This window comes from Malus domestica, chromosome 17 (genome assembly GCF_042453785.1).
Source record: "Malus domestica chromosome 17, GDT2T_hap1".
NCBI classification, from domain to species: Eukaryota; Viridiplantae; Streptophyta; class Magnoliopsida; order Rosales; family Rosaceae; genus Malus; species Malus domestica.
Genome location: NC_091677.1, coordinates 15,096,360 through 15,123,383, shown reverse-complemented (window position 1 = coordinate 15,123,383; position 27,024 = coordinate 15,096,360). Strand labels below are relative to the sequence as shown.

Here is a 27,024-nt window from a genome sequence, read left to right as displayed (position 1 = left end):
CATCTCTCCACAATTCCCTCACCAATCAAAGAACCCACTCCTCACACCTCTCCCCCAATCAGAAATTGCTCTCTCACTCTTTCTCTTCTCCTCATCTCTCACCGAAACTATCCCTTTCTCTGCAACCCTCTAGAACGACATCAAAACTTCACAAATCGAACTCTAAATCACCTTCATCGTGTTCCTCTCATCATCACGAACCCAGTCGCACCAATCGATCACGAAATGGACGAGTTTTAATCCCTTAACTCGAAAGGTCTAACTCAGTGAGTTTTCCTTCGACGAGTTTCAGGCCGAGTTACAAGGTTTTAGGACGTGGGAAAGCTTCTACACAACTCCCTAGGGTCCCTAGATTAATTTTGGAGTCGAGTTAACGTCGAAATAAGCAAGTTTGAGGAATTGAAGGTGAGGCCGAATCTTTCGAGGATTTTTTAGGCCATTTCCCTTCCATTTTTGGACTTTTGGAAGGTAAAATCTTGTTATCCTCTTCTCCAGCTTCAATTCCATATAAATTTCATCAGAAATGGTTGAGAAATGAGCAAGTTATAAGGCTTTGAAATTTTATCCAGAAGCCGGCGAACCAGACAGCAGCGAGGCTCACTAGAGAAGACGAAGAATATTCCATCAAAGTTGATGGAATATTCTAATGGCGTCAGGTAACGCCATTAAGTTCTGTTAATATTTAACGTAATATTCCGTCAACTCTGACGGAATATTCCTTGGCTTCTGTCACCTCTGACCTGCGCGTGTGGCCGTGGGTTATGCGGCGTGTGAGGGTGCGTCTAGCCTTCGACCAGCGAGTGCTTGACACGTACGGGTCCGTGAGTTCATGTACATCATTTTCGTATATTCAAACCTTCTGTTTGAGCAAAGTATGGGAGATTTACCTAGCCTTTTTTAATATGTCCTATTTAATTTATTAGTTTAGTTATTTCACATATAGGTGAAAATTATCCCGAGGACATATGAGGTCAAGCGAGGCTAAGAGGCTACGATCCGACCACGTACCAATGAATGGGCATTTGTTTTCGTGTGTGTGTGTGTATATATATATAAAGTTTTGTAGTTGCCATTATTGTTTTTAGATTGATATTACACCTATTATGCCATGATTACATATGTTATAAGAAATGTTATACTGCTGTGAAATGCTAAAATAATCCTATGGGATGCGCATGTAAGTTTTCCACGTTGACTAGAATTGTTGAATGGTTATGGCATGTTTATATTTATGTAGTATGCTCATCATTGCTACACCCGATGTTAGTGCTCGCCCGGGGCCAAGGCTAGTCTTTCACGTGTATGTTCACCTCTGCACCACACGCTCGCTTTGGATCCAAATAGGTGTCAGTCTTGTCGTACAGGTTGCATTAGGCAACTCTGACTCATAGGTGACTGCGATTATCGCTAGTCTTCACATGATTGTAGCACTAGAGCGTACTTATACATTACACCACAGTCCTGTTCATGTCAAAAACTATCTGCATGAACTCGTGTGCTAGCGTAGATTGATAAGTAACCTGTTTTCATTATGCTATTGTTGAGATATTGTAGTTTGGCGTGTTTCTGGCATCATTGTTCTTTACAGTTGTTTTCATACTTATATGTAGTATGATTTTCTGGAAACTATACATGATTTACAGCGAGGGATTAATATGTTCGAAAAATAAATGTGTTTTATAAACCTTTGTTTTTGTGCCCACTCACCTTTCTGTTTTTCGCTCCTCCAGGTCTTAGACAACCGAATTCTTTGTGGCATACGAGGAAACTTCGGCGGATTCTGATATACCTAAATAAATGTAAGGAGCCTTTCCCGGTTGTGTGCTAAAGTACTTAACTAGTTTCGACTGCACACTCTTTTGTCATCTATGCTTTGAATATTTGTATTATATGGGAACTACCCACTACTGCACACTCAATTTATGAGTTTAAATAAGTTCTAGTTTCAGTTTTAATTTATTCACATTTTTACATCACTTACACTTTTGGTTACATCACCTTCGGGTGACGGCCAGCATACCTCGACTCTGGTCGGGTGTCACATCCCGGCCCTGGGCGGATCACTTCCCGAGCTCGCTCCACCATCGTAGCACGATATTGTCCTCTTTGGGCCCCGACCACGCCCTCACGGTTTTGTTTCTAGGAACTCACGAGCAACTTCCCAGTCACCCATCATGGGAGTGCTCTGGCCATCTTTTCGCTTAACTTCGGAGTTCTGACGGAACCTAAAGCCAGTGACCTCCCAAAATGCCTCGTGCTAGGTAGGGATGAGAATATACATTTAAGGGTCACTCCCATAGGCGATGTGGGATGTTACAATCCACCCCCTTAGGGGCTCGACGTCCTCGTCGGCACACTTCCGGCCAGAGATTGGCTCTGATACCATTTGTCACATCCCGGCCCGAGGTGGATAACTTCCCAGGCCCGCTCCACCACCGTAGCACGATATTGTCCGCTTTGGGCCCCAGGGCGGGATGTGACAAATGTTATCAGAGCCTAGGTTTATTAGTCCTGTATAGTTCATGAATATTCTAATCATTGTGATGTTCTCTGTCAGAACTATGTCGTCTCGTAGAGAGCCCCGTCACTCAGCTGAGTCTAGTTTCCTTGATATTGCTCAGTTAGGGGAAGTTATAGCTAATGCCATTCAGTCTTCGCTCCGTCCTTCTCAAAGGACACCCCTTGAGACTATGTATAATCTGAAACAGAATCATTTCATAAGAAATGAAGGACATGAAGGAGCGGAGAAGTGGCTTAATCATATCGAAAAGACTTTCCTTGTGATGCAGAGTCAGGGGAATCTTCCTCCTGATAGGTGGGTCGAGACGACTACCTGGTTTTTAGGGGAGCAGCCTGCATCCTGGTGGAGACAAAAGTCTTACAAGTTGACCCCATCAGAGATTGCGGACTGGGAAGTATTTAAGCAGTTGTTCCAAAAAAGATTTATCCCTCTAGCTTATATTGATCGCAAAAAGTAAGAGTTTACGCATCTAAGACAAGGGAAGAAGAAAAATTTCAGAATTCGAGAAACTGATGGCATGCTTATGCAAGAGAACATAATGTATGTGCCGAATAATGAAGAATTAAAGAAAGAAATCCTGGATGAAGCGCATATTTCGGCATATGCAATGCATCTAGGAGGTACCAAAATGTATCATACTATTCGACCATTTTATTATTGGCCAGGTATGAAAAGGGAAATTGCCGAGTATGTGAGTAGATGTGCCATTTGCCAACAGGTTAAAGCTGAAAGGAAGAAACCGTTTGGGTTGATGCAGCCACTTCCCGTTCCTTAGTGGAAATGGGAAAATATTACTATGGATTTTGTGTACAAGCTTCCTCGTACACAAAATGATTATGACGACATTTGGGTGGTAGTTGATCGGTTTACTAAGTCAGCACATTTTATTCCAGTGAGGGAGAAGTATTCATTAAGCCAATTAGCTAAGTTATTCATATCACAGATTGTGAAGTACCATGGCGTTCTGGTTAATATTATCTCGAATCAGGACCCTAGATTCACTTCTAAGTTCTGGATAGCGTTTCAGGAGGCTCTTGGTATGAGATTACTTTATAGTATGGCATATCACCCTCAGACAGACGGACAATCTGAGCGGACTATTCAGACATTAGAAGATATGCTGAGATCTTCAGTGCTTCAGTTTGGTGATAGTTGGCATGATTGTTTGGATTTGATGGAGTTCGCCTATAACAACAGTTACCATTCGAGTATTGGTATGACACCATTTGAGGCACTTTATGGGAAATCTTGTCGTACACCTTTATGTTGGTTAGAGGTTGGCGAAAGAGTTTTGGTGGGCCCGAAGATTGTGGATGAAACTACCCAGAATATTCAAGTAATTAAGTCTAACCTGAAAGTGGCCCAGGATCGACAAAAGAGCTTAGCAGACAAGCATGCCATTGACCGGATGCATAATGTAGATGACTGGGTATTTCTAAAACTATCACCATGGAAAGGTGTTGTGCAGTTTGGAAAGAAGGGCAAGCTGAGTCCTAGGTACATTGGACCGTATATGATCATGCAGTGTCATGTTATGGATACGTCCCTGATTCTGATGTCGTCCCCCATGACCTCTGTTAGCATGAACACCTCATCCTTGTCTTGGCTGACCGGACTGCCTTCGAAGATCCTGCACTGCTAGCAACAATCTCTACCTGCTGGGGTTGGGGATCCACCAGCTGAATGTGGATGATATGGCATAGAACCTCCCTGATTTAATCATAGTTACATTAAATATTCTTGGTCATTTTGCTAGAGTATTGATTGATTGTGGTGCTACGCATTCTGTTGTTTCTCATACATTTGCTCAAATGACTCAACCTCATCCTACACCTCTAGGATATGATTTAGAGTTTTCTATGCCTAGATGGGATAGATGTTTTGTGGATACGGTATATCCAAGATGTCCAGTGATGGTGGAAGTGGTCCGTCCCAGGCCGGGATGTGACACAGGGTGTGTCATATTCAGTTAAATATGTTTTCTAAAAATATTTAATACCTTAAATATTTATTCTAAAAATAATTAATACTTTAAATATTTATTCTATAAATAATTAATACCTTAAATATTTATTCTATAAATAATTAATACCTTAATCCATACAATTATTTTGAGCATAAGTACGATATTCATTGAAGATTGAAAACACATACAAACCGAGGATATGGTGCTTACATTGGGCCTCAATAAAAAAACCAAACAGGAATTAAAGCCTAATTAAGTCCAAATACATAACTTATAAAAAAAAACCTTAAATTTAATATTGTCCTCACAAACATAAATTTAAAACTACTATTTCGATGGTCCTCCATTCCGTTGGACGTCATAACACCGTCGATTGTAACCTCCCTCCAGCGCATCCTCCATCAACTTCATCAAATGATCGTTCTTATCATCATCAAGAGTATACTTACACTGTTACACATATATGCAAATAATTAATTCCAACATATAACTAAAAATTTCACAAACTTAATTATTGATTCATCAATAGTATACTTACTAATAGTTCATCCATCACCGCTTTCTTCACATTCTCGGACACATATTTCCAAGAACGCCACTCAACAGTAGGACAATTATTCCCCATGGCTACAACAATCGCATGCGTGAACTCAAAATGTTGCCTTAAATCATTCGGGTTGGCGGCAGGCACGCTTTGATCCTTGTTTTTATCCTCCATTTGTTCTTGAAGAATAAGGAGAACAAAATTATGAAGAATAAAGACAACAGAAGCGCATATTTATAGGAAGGTTAGAGCCTTTACGCGACTAAGGCTTTGTCACGCAAACATCTGTATTAAATGCGGTATTGATTCCTCTGATTCACCTGCAATGAATGGTCTGAGTGAAAACTGACAGTAACTTGCGCGACGAACCCTTTGTCGCACAAAAAAAATTACCTCGCATTTTCTTGCTGACTTTACGCGACGACAACAAATCGTCGCGCGAAGTATTGTGCGATGAAGCTTTTTTTCCGTCGTGCAAGTACGTCTTGTGCGACGAAATATTGTTCGTCGCACAAACTGTTTTTTCTACTAGTGGAAGTAATTTAATTCAGTGGTAGAAGATAAACATGACAAGATAGTTTCCTGGTGTATTATGACCTTAAGTTTGCAGCTGCAATGACATGGGAAGTTGGTAATTAAGGCTTTTTAGCTAATGGTCCATGAGATTGGTATAACTTTTCACTTTGGCCCTTTACAATAAAAATGATAGAAGTGGTTCGTCCACCGTAAATCATTTTGGTCATTTCGTGAAAAAAAACTGTCAATATCCTTATTAAATGGAGGGGCTTGGTTGACAAAAACACCCCTAAAAAAGTAGTCACATAGTTGTTCACGTTACAATTTAACAAGGATATTGACATATTTTTTTACGAAATGACCAAAATGATTAAATTTACATAATTTTTCAAGCAACTCTTATTCAGTTGATAAAATAGGTAACCGTTCAATCTTTCTTGTGACACAGTTGATCGAAGATAAGATTTGATCAACTTTAATTTTGAAAAACTTATTTCTTACCTCTAGAAATAAGTATTTTTCCATCAATATCAGAATGTTCACCATGTTTCAAAAATCCTTCAAGATTGATACAAAAACTCTTCTAACTATCATTGTCTGCAGCTTTTAACTTCATCTAATTAAACAGAAGCCTAAAAGTTTCTTCATATTTCTGAAATTGTTCAAATATGATATCAAGTGAGTTACGAGCTTGATAAACTTTATAAATAAAGTAATCAACTCTAAAAGGTTCAATAGCTGATTGAGTTACTGTTTCACTAACACTCTCATCAAATTGTTTCTTTCTTCAAATGATGCGTTTCTCACAAAAAAACAGTTTGAATCCCCATTTCACTTGCTATTTTCTTAGCTTTAAACACAAGATTTGTAATGTTAAAAGATATATAATAAACAAAAAAACTGGGAGCCATTTCATAGTAATGGCCCTCTACTCTGGTAACCCTCAGGGTTGGGCCTGAATCAAAATGACAATCTGGCTTAAAGAGCGAAACTAGAAAATTTGTTTCAGCTTTGAATTGGTCTTGTTTTCATAAAAAGTTTAGAGCGTGTTTACGTAAGAGTAATGGGAATAAAAAAAGGGAATTGAATTCCGATTACGGATTACTCCGGTGTTTACTAAATACTGGGGAATCAATAGTGTGGTGGACCCCACCCGAAACAAGGAATGCAATTCCTGAAATTGGAGAAGTGATATTCCCTGGATAGATGAAGTATTTGAATTCTAGGAGGGTGAGGGAATCAGGAATGCATTTGTTCTTCCTATTATGCCCTCATTAACATTATGCACAACTCCATGCATATGCCAAATAGAAGAAACTACAATTTGAACGAGAAAATTTAAATATTAAAGTAAATACTTAAATTTATGAAAAAAATAAACAAAAGCATTTTAGTGTGTCTATGAAATAAAAAAGAAATTTAATTTTTTTTCTTACTATTATATATTATATCAAATTTTATTAAAAAAAGTGTATAAAATATTTGATTTGGGACAAGGGCATTTTAGTAATCATATTGGTTTATATTCCGATTCTGCTAAATTAGTAAACAACTTTATGGAATTAGTGTCATTTCTATTCCGATTTCAGAACATTTAAGTAAACAACTTCAACAGGAATCTGATTCTGACTTCTCCTCATTCCAACTCATCCTCAATTCAATTCCTCCTATTTTCATTATGGTTATGTAAACGCGCCATTAGAGTTATCCGAGTCATGTTTCTAATTTACAAAACTTAAATATAAAATGAACAAAAAAGGCAACCAAAGTCAAATTAAGGGATAGCCAGAAGAGATTAAAGAAACAACATATCCATGTAACTATATAAATTACCAGGCTTTTTAGTCAAGATGGTTTCTAAGAGTGGCATAACTATTCACTTCAGTGCCTGACAATGAAAATCGATAAAAGTAGCCCCTGAGATTGTCTACCATAAATCATTTGGTCATTTCACAAAAAATATATCAATATCCTCGTTAAATTGTAATGTGAATGATCATGTGACGAATTTTTAAGGGTATTTTTGTCAAACTAACCCTTCTATTTAATGAGGATATTGTAAGATTTTTCACGAAATTATCAAAATAATTTATGGTAGATAAACTTAGGGACTATTTCTATCATTTTTATTATCAGGACCCAAAATGAAAAGTTATACCAGAACCAATTTGACTAAAAAGCCTATTTCATTTACAATTGTTCAAATGACTAACTAGAAATGAAAAACAACGCGAGTCATATACTTAAAGTTTTGAATATGTAATCAAACATGACATACTTTGTTAAGAAGAATCAACTAGCTTTCAGTCTAGATTTTCTTTTCTTATGACAACCTAGTGTAAGACTAAACTTATCAAAAATACAAGTTAAGAGATTAAGTTCATGAACCACAAATTTATACAAGTATTAAAATCACAATTCGATAAACATAATGACAAACTAACCTGTAAAAAGCAGTAGAAGAAGAAGCCAAATCAGACTTCAAACAGTGCACCTTCTCCTCTCTTGCAAAACCAAAAGTACTCAAACTAACAATAGGTCTTAGTTCAATATTGAGCGCGTGTTTTGTGAGAGCAGTGACTTATATTTTTATACTAAACATAGATTGCCCTATTACAATCTTACAAGGAATACAAAATTGCATTCCTTATATCAGTATGAGTCCTATAAACGAGCAAACACAAGAGTCCTCAATATACCAATATGATTGGATTAAATCTTGTCAACATGATTTAAGACTTCTTTATAATATCAATTATCACAAGACTTGTAAGAATCATACTCATACTCTTACATTCTCCCACTTAAGTATGATTCATCACAACCGATAATCATCTCAAATTATTATAAAGGTGATCGCATAAGTCATTCATCAACACTCTAGTACATAGACACAACTAGCTTACATAAACCAAAACAATGAATTTATAATTACCTCTGCAACACAAAATACAGATTTAACTTACAGATCACAATGTCCATTTCATGTTCATAGCAATGTATCTAAGCTCAAAAGTAAACCAAGATGTCTACTCCCACTCATATAGCCCAAAATTTATATTAAAAATACCAAACATTCTTGACAGTAGGTTGTCAACTTAAAATTATTCATAATTGTATGAATAACACATTTATGATCCAATCAACAACTTTATCATATTCATAGAAGTGAACACCAAATCTTTTGGACAACAAAAGCTTAACCTCACATACAACTTACCTATGCATTTTAAAGTATTGAACTTAAGAATCTTTTCTGTTACATTGTAGAATTAACTCAAAAGTCACAACATACTTAATTTGCACTTTGTAATTATGTGAACCAATATAGCAAAACCAAACCAATTTGCTCCCACTTATCTAGGCCATACTTAACACAACCAAGTTAAGTAAAAGATGTGGTATAGCAACTATATTAACTAAAAAATCATTCAAATACAATGAATGACTAATCAGAATCCATATGGAAACCAAATTCATTTCATTTTGAATGCTAACCGACATAATAGGATCCTTCTCATTACTTAAACAAATTAAGTAACACAAATAATTCAACCAAATGAATTATAATGGCCAGCCTAATTCTTAGCCTTATGCTTAAATTCGAACATATGATTCTCCCACTTAAGCATAAGCAGAATGTACTGCACAACCAATAAAGAAACCGAAGATATGAACCAATTGGTTCCCGATTCCTCACCAATTGCATAATCTCAGTTTAGTCATATACACCTAAACCATTATGCAAATAGTCTAGGTATCAAAAGATAGTCACAATCCATTCGGAAAAAACTTATCTCACATATACCCAAAATCACTAATTTCAACAACGATCAAAATCGGAATAGCAAGCACAATATTTTTGCATTCAATTTGATCCTAACTAGTTCAATTTCTAGTTCAATATCCATCAAGCAAGATCAACCAAATTTTGATAATGTCTGGATATATATCACAACAACATGTCTTGATTAAAACGAGATAATCAAGACCACTATTTCTTCTGGAGAACTCAAAGTTCATCTTCCTCCATCTTTGTGATTTCAACCAAATCATAATAGCGGAAGCATGCATCATAAATGAAATAAAAAATATACATATACAATAAGCATGCATCTTAAACTCCATAATTTTCACAATAGAATAAATAGACCATTGACAATAACAAGTCTATTAATCCTAAGATTTATATATGACAATAATCCAAATTAAAAATCTTCATACCTTTAATTCCTTGTCAACACGATCGTCAATTATATACAGATTCGTAAGCAAGTCATTGGAGAAAATAATGACAGCCGCATATCATCAATCTTATGAATTTCCAATAAGATGACAAAATAATTATTTGCTTTCCGATTCATAATAGAATATACATTTTGTAAATGGCTAAAAGTTTATTGTCGCAAGACTCATTGTAGGGGGTCCATAAACATCTACCTTATATATTCATCTATATGTGTTGCTCCATAGCACCCACAAGCTTTCATATTTGACGAAATTTAATATCACGGATTTGCACCGTATAAAGAATAAATGATATGCAGTCAATTCTATTAATTCCAACCCAAACTTGACATTTATCATATATGTCCCAATACCAAACAGACAAAAGAGAACAATAGGTGCTGTATATGAACAAGTTTTATCCTCCACCAAGACCAATTTAATCATAACCATAGACTCTTTACTAAAAATAGAAGAGTATATATAGACCAAATGCTACGCTAATTTTTTATTTTTATTATTATTTTTAATGTAGCAAAAGATGATTTCAAACATCTCACATAAATCACAAGTTGGCATCTATATAGGGATTTCGAGTTTAATCATGCCTTCACAATATATATAAATAAACAAGCATACTCGAAATAACAAAAGCCCTAATTCATCATGCTCTAACTCATCACACTATAATCATGCATATAAGAGAACAATTAATCATGCATGAAACAGTGAACTGAGTTACCCGAATGCATCACTGGACCCATATTCGTCAACCCGACTGAGATTCCTCGACTCCACATCAACGAAACAAACTATCCATCAATGCTTGAGAACCGTCTATGCAGATTGCCTTCACTCCAGATTCACGTGGATTCCGTAATATTGAAGATTATCGAAGTAAATCTCCAGTGTTACAAGTTCGTCAAACCAAAATCATCGTTAAAAGTTATCGGCCCGTATCTCGTCAACACAAATTCCCGTAAAAAATTATGAACGTTAGTATCTCTTAGAATATGTTAGACAACATATAAATGTCTTCAATCAAACCAAGAAACTTCAAAACCAATATTTCATAATTATAAATACACAAGTTGCATTCAAGATAATCCTTATAAAAATTACAAATAATAGTTTCTTGCCTCAAAAATTGATTGTGTCACATGCATTAATGTTTCATTAGTCTAATATCAAACCATTAATTTAATAACAACAACAAATAAAAAGGTTAATTATTAGACTAACCATTAGATGCATCAAGAGACACATAACCATGGCCTCCAATATTGACATATGCACTTCAATATATATTGACATATGTACAATAACAATTCTAGCTCAAAATAAATATCACAAGTGCATGTATGCGTTCACATATTCACAAACCTCAACAACCCCTTGATCTTTTGCAGAAAGATGGTTTAGATAGAACACGATTTCCCCCCTTTTCAAAAATTGCAATTGTCAAAATAATTTTGAAAACAACACTACCTAATCTTTTGCATAAAGACATCCTCTCTATTATTTCTTTATCTCAATTAAAGTTGGATGATCAAGATTTCAAAAAGACAATATTGACCAATTGAATAATTTGGCCCACAAAAGCATAATGTTCAATTTGCTGTGATAATTGACTCTTGTGAACCCAGAAAACTCAAACTTATAGCAAGATGAAAATTTAGGAGTTTGATATGTCATACCTATATAATTCTTGATAAGGAAGTAGAAGAAAATTCATGAAATCTTTACAGATCCCAACAAAATAACATGGAATAAAAAATGATCGTAACCGAGAAGAAGGGTTTTCTAGAAAAAGCCCTACAGATTTCTTCACAAACAAAATTCGATATTTGCTAATTAACATCACGTCTTTTACTGTTTTAGTTTCGAAACTTTCAATTTGAATTCAAGAGCAATAATCTTAGGCTTTGATACCACATGTAAGACTAAACTTATCAAAAATACAAGTTAAGAGATTAAGCTCATGGACCACAAATTTATACAAGTATTAAAATCACAGTTCGATAAACATAATGACAAACTAACTTGTAAAAAGCAGTAGAAGAAGAAGCCAAATCAGACTTCAAACAGTGCACCTTCTCCTCTCTTGCAAAACCAAAGGTACTCAAACTAACAATAGGTCTTAGTTCAATATTGAGCGCGTGTTTTATGAGAGTAGTGGCTTATATTTTTATACTAAACATAGATTGCCCTATTACAATCCTACAAGGAATACAAAATTGCATTCCTTATATTAGTATGAGTCCTATAAACGAGCAAACACAAAAGTCCTCAATATACCAATATGATTGGATTAAATCTTGTCAACATGATTTAAGACTTCTTTATAATATCAATTATCCCAAGACTTGTAAGAATCATACTCATACTCTTACACCTAGTTCATGAATGCACGATCAGATATGACATAAATGATATGACTTGGGTGTCTAGAGTCATTTCTCTTCCAAATATATATCGCCCAATTAGAAACACGATGAAACGTGATAGTTTTTTGCATTACTACATGCGTTGTATTGAACATTTTCTGCAAAGTTAAATTTTACTTGCATATATTTGCCAATATCATGTAATGTTCAACGATGCTGTTCGTAAAAAGGAAAGTAGAACTTGATTAAATTTAGAAAGAACGATGAATTAATTAGTTATGCATAAGTGAATTTTTGCTATTACATCATTCTAATTAAAAAAAAAAAAAAAGACAATGAGATTAGGTAAAGAACAAAATATGTACAAGAATGGACACCCTCTTTAGTTGCAAAGGATGAACTTTCAGTAATGGCTTGAAGTTTCATCAATCTCTTGTGTTTCTCAAGACTTATTGTAATTTACGACCACCCCGACACATGTTCTCCTTCTCACAACCTCTGTTGTAAGGATTTGATGGTGGCGGCATGTAGTGTGACTCCCTACAATGAAACGGTTGGTCGTGCCCCATGATTGGATTACCAATGGTATTTGGATTTGTTGTTGCGAAGCAAATGGAGCACACTAAGACAACAACAATGCAGAGTGTAAATGTCTTGGACATGGTCATTTCTTCAAAACAAACTCCAAATGGTTTTGGTCTCTGCGGGATATATCAGATATGCTTAGGAGGAGATGATGATATCATGGGGTTAAGTCTATTTAATGTGATGAGATTTGCTAGTTTTAGGCAAGACAACTTGAAATTTTTGTTGCTAATTGTGTTATTGATTGTTGGTTTAATGTCTATGTCACACTAGTTTTATAACTCAGAAATTCTATATATGGTGTTAATCAAAATAGGGCCGGCCCTGAGAATTTTAGGGTCCTAGTTGAGCCTTCAAAGTGGAGCCGTAGAGTTTTCTGACTCTCGACTCTTTGTAAATTGATATATCTATAAAAAAGAATTCGGCAAAAAATTATTTCTACATCAAATATTACAAATTAATATCAAAAGAAGAAAGATATGCAAACATTGGCATTTTAGCCAAAACAGTCTATGAGATTAACTCTTCACTTTGGCTCCTAACAATAAAAATCTATAAAAGCGGTCCTTGAGTTTGTCCACTGTAAATCATTTTAGTCCTTCCATGAAAAATATGTCAATATCCTCGTTAAGTGGAGGGGTTAGTTTGACAAAAAATACACTTAAAAAGGCAGTAACACGGTCGTTCATGTTACAATTTAACAAAGATATTGACAAATATTTCACACACTAACCAAAATAACTTACGGTGTACAAACTCAGGACCATTTTATCCATTTTCATTGTCAGGGACCAAATCATGATCAGGGACCAAAGTAAGAAGTTATGCCAAATTCATGGACCATTTTTTGTGTGCCAAAGACCTAGCAGATTGGTACGATTTTCGTTTCATTTATCGTTTACTAAAGAAGCAAAGATCCAATTCACAGATTTCTAAATTTTGTTCTTGAAGCAAAAGCCAATAACGATAACAGAATTAACTATACTTCAGCAAACCAATAACGAATAACAAATTTCTAAATTTCGCCAAGTTGAGAAAAACCAATAACGAATAACAGAATTAACTATATTTCAGGTTCAATATGCAGCCACACATTGCCTAAATTGGCAAAGTACCATCTGATTATATACAAACTTTCTCAATCGAATGATCATATATTCGACCTCCTCGAATCTTATCTGATATTCCTCATTGTCCTCTTGTTACCATGCCCAAGACATTTACACTTTGCATCGTTGCTCTTATGGTGTGCTCAGTTTGCATTGTAACGACGAATGCCAATATTATTAAATATCCAGTCATGGATCACGACCATGAGCTTCACTAGGGGTTACATTTATAGAAAGATTAGTTTGGAGAAGAAACTATAGAAAGATGAACTGAGTTCCGAAAAGGTTTCTAGTATAGAGATGTAAGAAGAATGATACAATGAATGAAATAATGACACGAAAATAAATACATCAGATTCTAAGAAGAAGGACGTTGTTGTGACTTCTTGATTCTAAGAATGGAATGACTTGATGACTTGGTTAAATGTATTTGTGTCTCTTTAGTGGAATGAATTGATCGCTTGGTTAAATGTGCATGTGCCCTTTCACCCCCTCAAGCGATATGAAACGTAGTGGAGCTTGAGCTTCGGAACCAAGGAAAGAAATCGTTCACGATTGAGTGCTTTCGTGAAGATGTCAGCAAGCTGATGTATAGTAGGGCATAACGGGTTCGAGGAAAACCAAGGTTTAGCAGCTCCTGAACAAAGCGATAATCAATTTCTATCTGCCTTGTTCTTGCATGAAAATAGGATTTGCAGCAATATGTAGTGCAACATGTGTCAACAAAGATGCACGAAGGAACACGCAAGGGAATGCTAAGTTCGCGAAATAAATAACTGGACCAGTGAATATCAGCTTCAGCCTCCTTACTAGATCGAGAAACAGCATATTGTTTCTTAGCCGTCCATGTAAGAATATTAGGTCCAAGAAAAATGTATGCACCAATAGTTTAGCGACCATCATCAACACTACCAGCCCAATTGCAATCCAAGAACCCATATAAATTGAATGAAAATGTCTTGTGAAAGCATATACCATGTGAAAGCGTGCCACATAGCGGAGGATATGCTTTGCATTGAAACACCGAATGCAAAATCCATGGTTATCTAGACATTGGGCATGACCAGCCGTTTCGTTGCAGGAAGTCACGCTTCATGCCGCCGCCATCAAATCCTTATAGCAGAGGCCATGAGAAGGAGAATAAGTGTCGAGGTGGTCGTAAATTAAAATAAGTCTTGAGAAACACAAGTGATTGATGAAACTTCTTTATCTAATCTCAATATATTTTTTTTTAGATTAGCATGATGTAATAGCAAAAATTCTTTTAGTCATAACTAATTAATTCATTGTTCTTCTGAATTTAATCAAGTTCTACTTTCTTTTCCTTAACAACATCGATGAACATTACACAATTCTAGCAAATATATGCAAGTGAACTTTAACTTTGTAGAAAATGTTCAATACACGCATGGAGTGATGCAAAAAACTATTGCTTTCATTGTTTCTGACGAACTTATTGTCGGAAGAGAAGTAACTCTAAACTGAAAGCTAGTTGATTCTTATTAACAAGTAATATCATATTTGATTACATATTCAAGCAATTGGCTCTCGTGGTTGTTCATTTCTAGTTAGTCATTTGAACAAGTAAATCAAATATTATAATTTTTCGGATTCGTGTGCGCCAAAAAGCGACCGTTTTCGCTACCTAGGATTTATCTTGCAAAAGAACGGAGAGTTGAATGAAGACTTCAACCATAGAATACAAGTTGGATGGATGAAGTGGAAGAGTGCATCAGGTGTGTTGTGTGACCGTCGTATGCCACTAAAGCTCAAGGAATTTTTTTTATAGAATGGCAATAAGGCCAACAATGCTTTATGGCATGGAACGTTGGGCGGTGAAACATCAATACGTACATAAAATGAATGTAGTGGAGATGAGAATACTTTGTTGGATGTGTAGGCACACTAGAAATGATAAGATTAGGAATGAGAATATCTGAGGTAAAGTAGGAGTAGCCGAAATTGAAGAAAAGATGAGAGAAAATCATTTATGGTGGTTTGAGCATGTGAAATGAAGACCTACAGACATTCCAGTTAGAAGATGCGATTACGGGATAGAGGTTCAGGGCCGCAAATGGGTAGAAGAAGACATAGGAAGACTTTGGAAGAGACTCTAAGAAAAAACTTTAAGTATTTGGATCTAAAGGAAGACGTGACACAGAACCAAACGCAATGGCGTTTTAGGATTTATACAGCTGATTCTATTTAGTGGGAAAAAACTTTGTTATTGTTATTGTTGGTGTCCACCAAAGAGCTAGCAGATTGATAGGATTTCATTTCATTCATCGTTTACCACAAAACCAAAAGTCCAATTCGACAAATTTCCAAATTTGGTTCTTGAAGCGGAATGTCTTCTTTAGGTAAACCATACATCCAAATAAATTTAAGGAAAACTAATGAAAAGAGCTTAAAAACTTTGAGTTTTAATGATAAGGACAAAATAAAGGGTAAAGTGAATAGTATCAGGATTGACTTTTTAGTGTAAAAATGTGGTTTTTCGTTAAAGTGAACAGTACCGGGTGTTTTTCGTTAAAATTCCCATAAATTTATGAAACCAGTGTGTCACGTCACGTTGAGCAAAACCAATAACGAATAACAGAATTAACTATATTTCAGGTTCAATCTGAGCCACACATTGCCTAAAATTGATAAAGTGTGCTCGGTTTTGCGATGTTGCTCTGTTAGACCATCTCCATCTTTAGGTTAAAACCTAAAATTTTTAATCTAGTAAATTTTTAACTTGAGATTATTAAAGATTGAATTTAAGATATTTTTTTTAAAGTAACTTTTTTTTAATTTTTTTTTTGTAGACTATCATAATTTAATTTTATAAGCATTTTAACCTAAAGGTACTAAACGATCACTAAACCTACACCATGAAACTCGTGAAACATTATGAAAAACATGAAACATGTGAAATAATTTTTTTTTAATTACTTTAGCCGTTGTACATAAATTTGGATCATTAGATTTTATTTTATTTTTTTTACGGTTGAATTTGACTATATTTAATTATAGCTATTGGATTAAATGAATTTATAAACATAAAACTAAAAAAAATATACATATATGATGGGCCAGCTCAATAATTCAAGGGGAATCATAACCTAAATTTGCCCTAGAAATGGGTTTTGAATCAAAACTTATATTTGCCCTACAGGAATGCTCACCTAAGGTCCTTATTTTAAAGACATGTGAGGTCTTATTTCATTTAAACCCTTAGATTAATCTGACTTAAATAATCCAACAGCTGATATTTTCAGGCGTGAATGTCTCTATCCCCTTCATCCCCTCTATCTCATGTTCCCCAAGGGGCAGCAAGTGTCTCTTTCAGCCAAGCCCAGCGTTTGGGCCCTCGCCGCCGAGTAACAAGAAGCCAAATTCGAACAACAAGCCAACGAAGCCTCCCTTCGTTGAATTCCCAACTCTTTGCAACTGCCGCCACCGCCACCATGCCCAAGAAGAGGACACAAACCACCTCCGCCGATTTGAACACCGTCGACGTGCTCAGGCCCAACCTCACGGAGCAGCCCATGTGCCTTATGAGAGCGATTGGGAAGGAACAAACCGAGATGGGTCTTCAAGGGCAGACGAGATAGTTGATTGCGGCATTGCAAAGAAATCGATGGAGGGTAATGGGTTTGAGAGGTGGGTTTTTTGGTACGTACTGTCCGAGGACGAAGATTTGGTGGCGGCAGTGGTGTTGCTTTTGACTGGGATTCGGTATGCGAATGCTGGTGATAGAATTGAGAGAGGAAGCCGGATGCGGCTGGCTGACTCACGTCCCCAATGTTTGTTAGAGTGTAACAGGGATAGCGTTAGGTTATTCATTAATTTACCGTCAGATTAATCTAAAGGGAGTAGATAAAAGAGGACCTGTAGGTGAGCACTACTAATTTGCCCTAAGGAGTAAGGGTCGGGGTGGGTTTAAAACCTAAAATTTGAGTTTCACTCTAAGGATTGAAGTAGGTTTTAGCATGCTTGGTTTGACGAATGCCAAAATTCTTAAATATTCTGTCATGGATCACGACCAGGCATTTCGTTGCATGCCTCCACCATCGAACTCTTATAACAGAGGTTGTGAGGGTGAGAACAGGTGCAGAGCTAGTCTTAAAAACGGCCGAAAGAAAGAAAAGGAGGTGATCATAAATTAGAATAAGCCTTTAGAAACACGATGATATAATGATCTTCAAGACATTACCAACATTCACCTTTCTGTACGTATTTACTATATAGTTCTTGATCCAACGATTTTGTAAATATGATGTAATTTATAACGTACAATTCTTTTTTCTTCTTTGATCAAACGACGATGTTCTTTGAAAACTAATTAATTCATGGTTGAAGCAAGTCAATTTCTACTTTAAATGTAAGAAAATGTGGTAAATGAATCATTCACGATGTTAAAATTGATCATGAATACGCAATCTTATGAGAAATTCAAGGGAACAGATCGATTTTTTAACCAATAGAAATGTCCAAACTACAAATATATGCCAACTGTAAATCTCATGTAATGCCAACAGCTACTAACAGATTCAGGCAGCAAACAACTCAAACTGCAGAAGCTTAAAATTGTGGCTTTAGCTTGTAACTTTACCTACATCAACGGAGACAGTCCCCTCCATCCAACTAGCAGAATGAATATCCGTGGTCATCTGCTACGGTCTTGGGAAACCTGCATACCAGCGCCCTCGTTAGTTTCTCGACATTTTAAGGTTTATGCAGTGCTGAAACAGTCAGCTGGATATTGGCCAGTAATATATATGCTACTTACAGCTTAAGCCCTACCAGTTTAGCTGCTTATCCAAACTACTTTATGAGTCCCACTAGTTGAATTTCAAGGCCAAAGAACACAAACCAGAAGAGTTCAAGCCCAAGTTCTTGAATTGGACAAATTACACTTCTAAACCAAAAACACTAGACTTCTAACTGCTTCCAGCGCTTGAGATTTTCAACTTTTACATGGTTTGGCTGTACGAGGATATTTGAAATTTCTTAAAGCATGTTACCCTGGAAAGATAAGGCAAGTTCATACCACCCCAACTTTACCGGATCATGACCCAAAGAATAAACAACAGAAAATTCATCAAGCCAAAGTGCTGAGCTGCTCATACCCAGATCAGATCATCTAAGCTGACACACATCCTAGGTAACTGCTTAAGCATTTAGGAATAAGAATAAACCAACAAAGTTCATCAGACCCAAGGAAATTATGTTCCTAAGCGTATTGAGCCACATATAACAATTAGTTGGATGAAATCTTTTAAATACGGCAAGAAATTCTGAGAAGTTTATGAAACAGATAAAACTTATAATATCAGACGTCTCATACAAACGAATAGATTGTATAATTACCTTCAGGAATCAAGGTTAGCATTTTGAAATACATGTCGGGCATTATGCAAAAGAACATTGGCGTCCTCGTTTGAAGCATCAAGCATACGCAACTCTCGGATCTCTTCCTGCCATTTCTCAATTTGTTCCTTGTGCACCCTTTAGGTGTAGTTGTACCCCACAAATGTCAATCATCCAAAACCCCAAATATTACAAATTCAACAGAAAATATAAAGTTAATTTTTGCAACTCACATAATCATTCGCTCTTCAAACTCATCGCTAATCTTCTGAAACATCGTCTTCCCTGATTCCAGACTCTCAGATACCTATGCATAATTCTAATTTATTACATAAAAAACATCCAAAAAATTGCAAATACCTACAATTATTCAAGGAAATAATGATTCATTTACTCTGAAATTTAACAGCTAAATACCAGCTGAGTGAAGCGTTCAATCTTCTCGAGGATGTGAGCGATTGCGAGCTCCACCTCCTCAGATCCAGCAACTATTCCCTCAAATTCTTCCTTCTGATCCATCTCTGATTCTATCATCACTCCTTCTCCTTCCTTAAACCTCAAAACTAATCAGATTTTCACACACTAATTCACAAAACGGAATAAGAAGCACAAAACACACGGATTGAACATCAAAAAATACATACATCTGGTTTCATGCGTTTCCTTGTAGATTCACTTTCTGCGTTCTCCATTGAATCGATTGTTGATTAAGCTAATTAAGTAATCAGCCAAACAGCACCTTAATTACGATAACAATAACAGTGCAAAATTCAGCATCGATTCTAATTATCGTTAATTAACTTAATTATAAGAATAATTTGACATAAATTCGTACCTTCAATGATTCAATCTCGATATGACTGACTGCGCGATGAGGACGACGATTCAAAATGTCTGTCTCCGTCTCCAACTTTAAGATGCGCGGGAACTCTGCTTCCAGTTCTACGGAAAGCAGGTTATATATGCACGGGTTATTGGGCCTTTTAGTTCCATGTCAAAATTGGCCAAACTATGTAGGCCCATTGGGCTGTCAGATAAAACTTGCTAGTACTCATTTTGTTTTCAAAACTGTTATTATTATTGGTACCTAACGTCTTGGGTTCAATTTCTGCCACTGGTGAATTGTACGATAATGGACAGGGGAAGGTTAAATGCCTTTGTGAGTCTTCCCGGCCCCCGAAAGGTGGATTGATGTGGCGAAGCCATCGGCTAGTCCTCATTTTAATTAAAAAAAATGCAAAATGCTTTGAAATGTGTATTTTACCTTTTTTGCTAATCAGAAAATTCTCCTATGGAAAGATGTAAAACACCCATATTAGCTAGAAAACGTAGATAAAAATCTAAATTTACATATTTTTTTACATCTTTCGGTGGTGGGCCCGCCAATCAAAGAAAGGAAATTAAGGAAGTCTATTCATACACCCATTTTCCCTTTCTCGCATATCTTTTTAATTTTTGGTCATTGATCATCTTCAATTCATTTGATCTAACGACCATAAATTGAGAGGGGTGTGTGAGAATTAAAAATGAATGCGTGAATAAAGCAAAATTAAATGAGATCTTAAATTTACATCTCTCTCATTAAAGTAGAACACCCATCTACATCTCTCTTATTAGTGCACTGTTCTAAAAATCCCCGCCTAGGCGCTAGGCAGTTGGCCACCTCCCCGATTAATGCCTAGGCGTTTGAAAATTAAGAAAGGGTACCTAGACCTGCTGAGGTGCCCGCCTAGACCGCCTAGGCACCCGCCCATACCCGCCTAGGTTGCGACTCACTTAGACAGAAAATAGATAACTTTCATTTTGCATTTTATTTATTTTTTCAATAAATTGTAAGAGACTCGTCGAATACTTAAATGAATGCACATTATATGCATGTTCCCCATGTTTTCATTATGTTCCAATACTTCCTAATATATATGGTATTCTATTTTATAGTTTATAAGAAAATTATATATATTTTAAGTATAAATAGACACTTATTTATACAAAATATAATAGATTTACTTAAATCCACCTAGTTTGCCTAGGCGCCTAGGCGCCAGGCCCCAGCTCGCCGTCCAACTAGCGCCTAACGTCTTTTAGAACCTTGCATTAGTGTAAAATGTGATGTAATTATGCACCTCAAATTTGCATCTCTCCATTGGAGATGCTCTAAGAACTTTTTTTTTCCATAAAATTTTAACAAGTTTTTAATTGGTTCAATTAATGGGTTTTTCATAATCTAAATAAACAAGGGGCTTAAGTTACTAGTTAATAACAATAATTATGTTTTTAGTATGAATTTCATCCAATTTAGAGTAATCAAATTACATATTAATAGAATTCTGATTGTCAAGCAAAATTCTATAAGCTTACCATTCTAACCCTCTAGTCAAAACTGAACAGAAATAAAAAAACATGGGCGTCAATGTAATTTCATACAAACCAAATTTAGCTGTTGTTTTTAAAGCCTCACTCACATGTGAGTCTAGCATATCTCTGATATTATATATATAAATCTCTCCCCTCTCTCCCTCATGTTCACTCACTCTTTTCCTCTCTCTTTCTATTTAAAAAATAAAAAATACTCACACACACTTTGTGTGTGGGCATATGCTAGTTTCCCAATAAACAAAGCTTACGTTAATATGCACATTCAGGGAAATGAGGCCCGGAGATGCGTTTTGTCTTGAGTTTGGTTCGTCCCTCCTCAATAATAAGTGTATAAAGCAGACGAAACACGTAAACAAGTCGGCAAGAGTAGGTCGGATTAGAATAATTAAAATACAGTTAAGAAAAGCTTTTATTAATAGAGGGTATTCCTCTTGTATATAAACATAAGGGCGTATACTCTAATATCACACTTTCTCCAAATGCATCACCAAAATGAACTTTGTTTCTGTGTTTTTTGTTGTTTAATTAAAAACAAAGAAGGAAAGATAACAGAAACATGTTCATCGACAACTTGCTTGACAGATGACACATCCAACCATATATATTCAAAGTAAGATATCATATGAGGTAGGTTGAAAATCCTTTAGTTTTACTAAAATCGCAATACAACAAGAACCCGATGAATCTGTGGTCTAGAAGTGGTATTTTCTTTACTTTGTTGAAGCAAACAGATTATCTACTTTTAAGAATGTGAATGTAAGTTGTGCAAGTCACACATTGTATTCATGTAAGAAAAACTCGGCAAAACAAAAAAGAGAAAGGCAAACACATGATCAATCGTAGTTTACAAATAGAAGTACAAAAAAAGCGTAAAAAAATTGTGATAATTGATGTTGAGTTTCATAAAATTTTACTTCGTAGCATCAATAGGGTAGGCTGTTCACACCCATTTTTATTTCTCACACACTCCTCGTGATTTTCGGCCGGTGGATCGAATAATTTGAAGAAGATCAATAGTAAAAAAATATAGTATGTGAGAGATAAAAATAGTGTGTTAAAATAGCACTATCCCACCAATCTTGTATCTTGATACCAAACTAAAAATGTTAATTCTTATTTTGGTACAAGATTCCTGAAATCTCAGAGTTGACTCTAACCTCTTAATTGGCTGTTGAAAAATTGGTAACAATGAAAATTCACGGGCTTGCATTTGCATATATGGTCATATCCCTTATGTTACCCATAGGTGTATGCCTTTACCACGTATCGATCCTTAATTTCAAATATATAGCAAATTCGCAATGCCTTAATCAATTTAATTAAACACAATAATTAAGCAATAAACCGTCCTATGAGCTAAGTAGTTAGGAGACATTTTTAAGTGTGTTGGTCACATAACCCAGTACATAAAGTGCAATGCAATTGATTGGAAATTTAGGAAAAAAAAGTCAAACAATTATGTTATAACACTTGATGTCCTGTGCTGCTTTCCAGTACATTGAAATTTTTTTTAGTAGGTAGTATGAAGCCGATACACGTAACAATAATATGCGTAGGTAAATTTTCTCTCATGCGAAGTTGTACAATACTGGTTTCTCTGTTCCCATTTACAAATTTGTAATTATGTAACATATGAACCCCACACGGCACACACATCTAATCCAACATCGGAGTTGTCAGTTTTATAAGAGAATAATTTCTATTTTTTTATCCCATTTTAACACCTTCTTTCAAAATAATTATGTTCTGGTAGCTTAGAATAGCATCGGAGTTGAAGGTTATATTAGTAATAAACTCATACATACACCTATTTTCTAGTTTTAGTAGGGTTTTTTTTTTTAATCTCAAATTTCTTGATAATTCTATACTAAGGGGTGGAGGAGTGGCCTAAACATTACAATGAGTTAACAATAATGTGGTTCAAATTTGTTTTTGTTGAGAATCGAAAATAAGACATCTCACTTACAAATGAAGATGAATACTACTAAACTGTAGCTCTTGATAATTGAATACATGCAAGGTTTTAAAAGGCGATAGGGTGCAGGGGTCTAGCATCTAGGTGTCTAGGTTTTTTATTTTATTTATTTATTTATTTTAAATTCAATTATATCATATAAATAAATATTTATTTATACTTAAAAAAATAAAATAATTAGATCGGGATACATAAATTGCAAAATAGAATGGCATATAGATTATAAAGTATTAGAACATATTGAAAACATGAGGAACAAACATATAATGAGTGTTTATTCAAGTATTCAACAAGTCACTTATAATTTATTGAAAAATAAAATGCAAAATGAAATTATTTGTTTTCTGTCTAAGTGAGAGTCACGACCGACCTAGGCGGATTTAGGTGGGTTAGACGGATGACATCTAGGCAGGTCTACGCGCCCTTTCTTAATTTTCAAACGTTTAGGAATTAATCGGGACGGTGGCCAACTGCTTAGCGTCTAAGTGGCGCTAGGCGAGAATTTTTAGAACAGTGCATGCATGTATATATTGAGCTATTTTTTGGTGTACACAGAACACGGCCAGGTTTTGTTACTTTTCCACTCAAATTATAAATATATTCTAGAAGTGAGACATTTCAATATTTTATCGTTCATTCTTATTATAACATATAAAATGATGCACCACATGACTTGTGTTCCCTCCTGTCTCTCACTCTGGGACTTCCTCCGATTTTGATTACGGTTACATAAACACGCCATTAATTTTCTTGGTTCTTTTCATCACTGTTATCTATATGTCAGTACTATATATACTAGTATGGTCCTCAACTACTGAATAAAACGTCAAACAGGAAGCACTTAAAAGGGTCTAATTTGTTCAGGCACAAGAACTCAATCATGTCCGAGAAGGGTTTGCTCCATATCTTTGTTTTGGGTGTTAATCTTCCATGCTCGGGTAGGAGATTGCGAGGGGAAGGCCACTCGTCGTGGTTATACTTGCTGGAACACAGGGAACCCGTTTTGTTATGAATGGAAAGCCGTTTTACATAAACGGGTTCAATGCATATTGGATGATGTACATGGCATCTGACCCATCTACAAGGGCCAAGGTCACTTGTGCACTCCAACAAGGCTCCAAGTATGGCATGAATGTTGCTAGGGTTTGGGCTTTCAGTGACGGCGGTAACGATAGACCCCTTCAGCCTTCTAATGGTTCATACAACGAGGACACGTAGTATAGTACTTCATACCGTACGTATGTCTTTATGTATGTATAATCTAAACTACTACAACTAATTTAGTGAAATGTTATTTGAATGTATATATGTTTCATATTAAAATTGTTTGATAATGTCAACAAGGATTGGTTGAGTTGGTAAAGATCATTTTTTTCACTAGACTAAGGCCTAAGTTCGACTCTTGCTGCCGACAATATCTCTCGGTGGACGGCCAGTAAAATTACTAATGACAAGAAGGAAAAAAAGAAAAAAAAAAAGAAGGGATATAAACCTTACCCTCGCATTTCTTTTTTCCAATATGTTTCGTGTTTAGAGAAATTACTAATGACAAGAAGGAAAAAAAATAATCTGCACTTGTACACACGACTTAACTATTACACTTGCTGACACACTTCAACAGAAGCAAGTGTTTCAATTTTTTGTATATTATTTCCCAACACTGTACCTGATTAACGAAGTACCCACACAAGATATTTTTTGTTTAAATAAATGAAGGTAATATTATTTAGACACAAAAAAGATAACAACATTGTTAACATTTTCTAATACAAGAGTCTCACAGTGACATATAATGGTATTCGTAAAACCTACTTATATTAGAAAGTAGGTTAATTTTGTGTGTATTATTGAAGACAGAATTGTGGATGAAATGGTTAGTTAGTGGTAAAATTGATTTATCTTCTTACATTACAATCTTAACTGGCATGCGTGCACATTGGGATGCAGACTCTGCTCACAAGAAAAAATTCCATAACAAAGGTGGCTTACAAAAATGATCCAACCATCTTCGCGTGGGAACTAATGAATGAGCCTCGTTGCCAATCTGATGTATCTGGATCAATTCTTCAGGTTACGTATATATCTCTCCACTTCTTTTTTCCCTAAATTATTTGTTTTTTCATTTTTTTTGGCATATGGTTTAATGGAATCCGAACACCTTAACTAATTGACTGTACAGCCATGGGTGAAAGAAATGGCTGCACACTCTAAGTACATAGATAGTAAGCATTTACTAGAGATAGGGCTTGAAGGATTTTATGGCAAAACAACGCCGGACAAGAAGCAGTTCAATCCTGGTAACCTAGAATATGGTTCTGAATTCATTGCCAGCAACTTGCTTCCCGACAGCGATTTCGCCACTATACATATCTATGCTGAGCAATGGTACGTACTTAGAAACTCTCTATTTGTTCTGTATATACTTTTCTTTTTGAAGAAAAAGAAGCCATGCATATAATATTCTTGGATGAAATAGGTTACCAGAGACAAGCGAAGAGGGCCAAGCCGGTTTTGTGGACAAATGGGTGCAACAACACATCGAAGACTGCAACACAGTAGTTAAGAAACCACTGGTTTTGGGAGAGTTTGGCAAGTCTTATAGGTTACCAGGTTACACCCCAGGAAAGAGGAATGCCTACTTTCGCAAACTATACGAGTACATCTACACAAGTGCGAGTAGTGGGGGTTCTCTTGTAGGTGGGATTTTCTGGCAGCTGATTGCACAGGGAATGGACACCTTCGGAGATGGATACGAAGTCGTTTTGGAGGAGAGCCCTACTACTGCCAATGTCATTGCATACCAGTCTAGCAAGCTTGGTAGGTTAAATTACGACTAGTCTATGAATATATATATAGTTAAATGTTGTTACAATTTGGTAAGGTTAATTCTATGGAAGAAGAGAAGATGAATAGTTTTGGAATAAAACAGGGAGAGAAGAATGAGGTTGTTCTTTTCTCTGCAAAGTTACAGAGGAATAATTGATTTCATTAATTGTCTCTCACAACCTTGCACACAACGTGCAAAGAGAGATATACTGCCTTTTACAAAACTGAGCTGGATCAGTACAATTTGAAATAGATCTCAGCCACACATTCAGCTAATAGCTAAGATCATCACACATGGCACTCATGGCCTTTTATACCTATATACCCTCTCACTTAGTATTTAACATAAGTGCATACACATATTAACATCACAACTTATTTCTAATCAGATTTTGGACTTATACTTCAACACTCCCCTTTAAGTCCAAAGCTGATATAACTCCTAGCTTGTCCCTGAGATAGTTAAACCTGTCCTTTGGTAATGCCTTGGTGAAAATGTCTGCCACTTGTTCTTTGGTAGGACAGTAAACCAAGTCAATTATCCCTTGCTGCAAGGCATCCTTGATGAAGTGATATCTCCTGTCAATGTGTTTTGTCTTTTGGTGAAACACAGGGTTCTTGGATATTGAGATTG

At 35.7% G+C, this 27,024-nt stretch overlaps 2 protein-coding genes and 1 long non-coding RNA gene across 5 annotated transcripts; 2 read left to right on the top strand and 1 right to left on the bottom strand.

The window, feature by feature from the left end:
* Nucleotides 1-65: 65 nt before the first annotated feature.
* On the top strand, nucleotides 66-1,976 carry LOC139193722 (uncharacterized). Its single transcript, XR_011578169.1, has 3 exons — nucleotides 66-468; nucleotides 570-817; nucleotides 1,731-1,976. It is a non-coding gene; the product is annotated as an uncharacterized lncRNA (long non-coding RNA).
* Nucleotides 1,977-18,294: 16,318 nt separating this feature from the next.
* On the bottom strand, nucleotides 18,295-20,157 carry LOC103409317 (uncharacterized). Of its 3 annotated transcripts, none has more exons than XM_008348124.4 (6): nucleotides 20,049-20,157; nucleotides 19,858-19,952; nucleotides 19,631-19,762; nucleotides 19,447-19,520; nucleotides 19,214-19,351; nucleotides 18,295-18,533 (listed from the first exon to the last, which is right to left on the bottom strand). In XM_008348124.4, exons 2-5 carry the CDS (start codon nucleotides 19,903-19,905, stop codon nucleotides 19,216-19,218), a joined length of 390 nt encoding a protein of 129 aa, XP_008346346.3. In that variant the 5' UTR covers nucleotides 19,906-19,952; nucleotides 20,049-20,157; the 3' UTR covers nucleotides 18,295-18,533; nucleotides 19,214-19,215. The 3 variants fall into 3 exon arrangements, with proteins under 3 accessions (XP_008346346.3, XP_008372923.3, XP_008372922.3); XM_008374701.4 differs by having other exon boundaries at nucleotides 19,631-19,776; nucleotides 20,049-20,145; XM_008374700.4 differs by having other exon boundaries at nucleotides 19,858-19,925; nucleotides 20,049-20,145.
* Nucleotides 20,158-20,345: 188 nt separating this feature from the next.
* LOC103436290 (mannan endo-1,4-beta-mannosidase 4-like) lies at nucleotides 20,346-26,401 on the top strand. Its single transcript, XM_070816382.1, has 6 exons — nucleotides 20,346-20,372; nucleotides 24,507-24,759; nucleotides 25,418-25,437; nucleotides 25,512-25,634; nucleotides 25,744-25,949; nucleotides 26,041-26,401. The coding sequence occupies exons 1-6, from the start codon at nucleotides 20,346-20,348 to the stop codon at nucleotides 26,399-26,401; spliced, it is 990 nt and encodes a 329-aa protein (XP_070672483.1).
* Nucleotides 26,402-27,024: the final 623 nt, after the last annotated feature.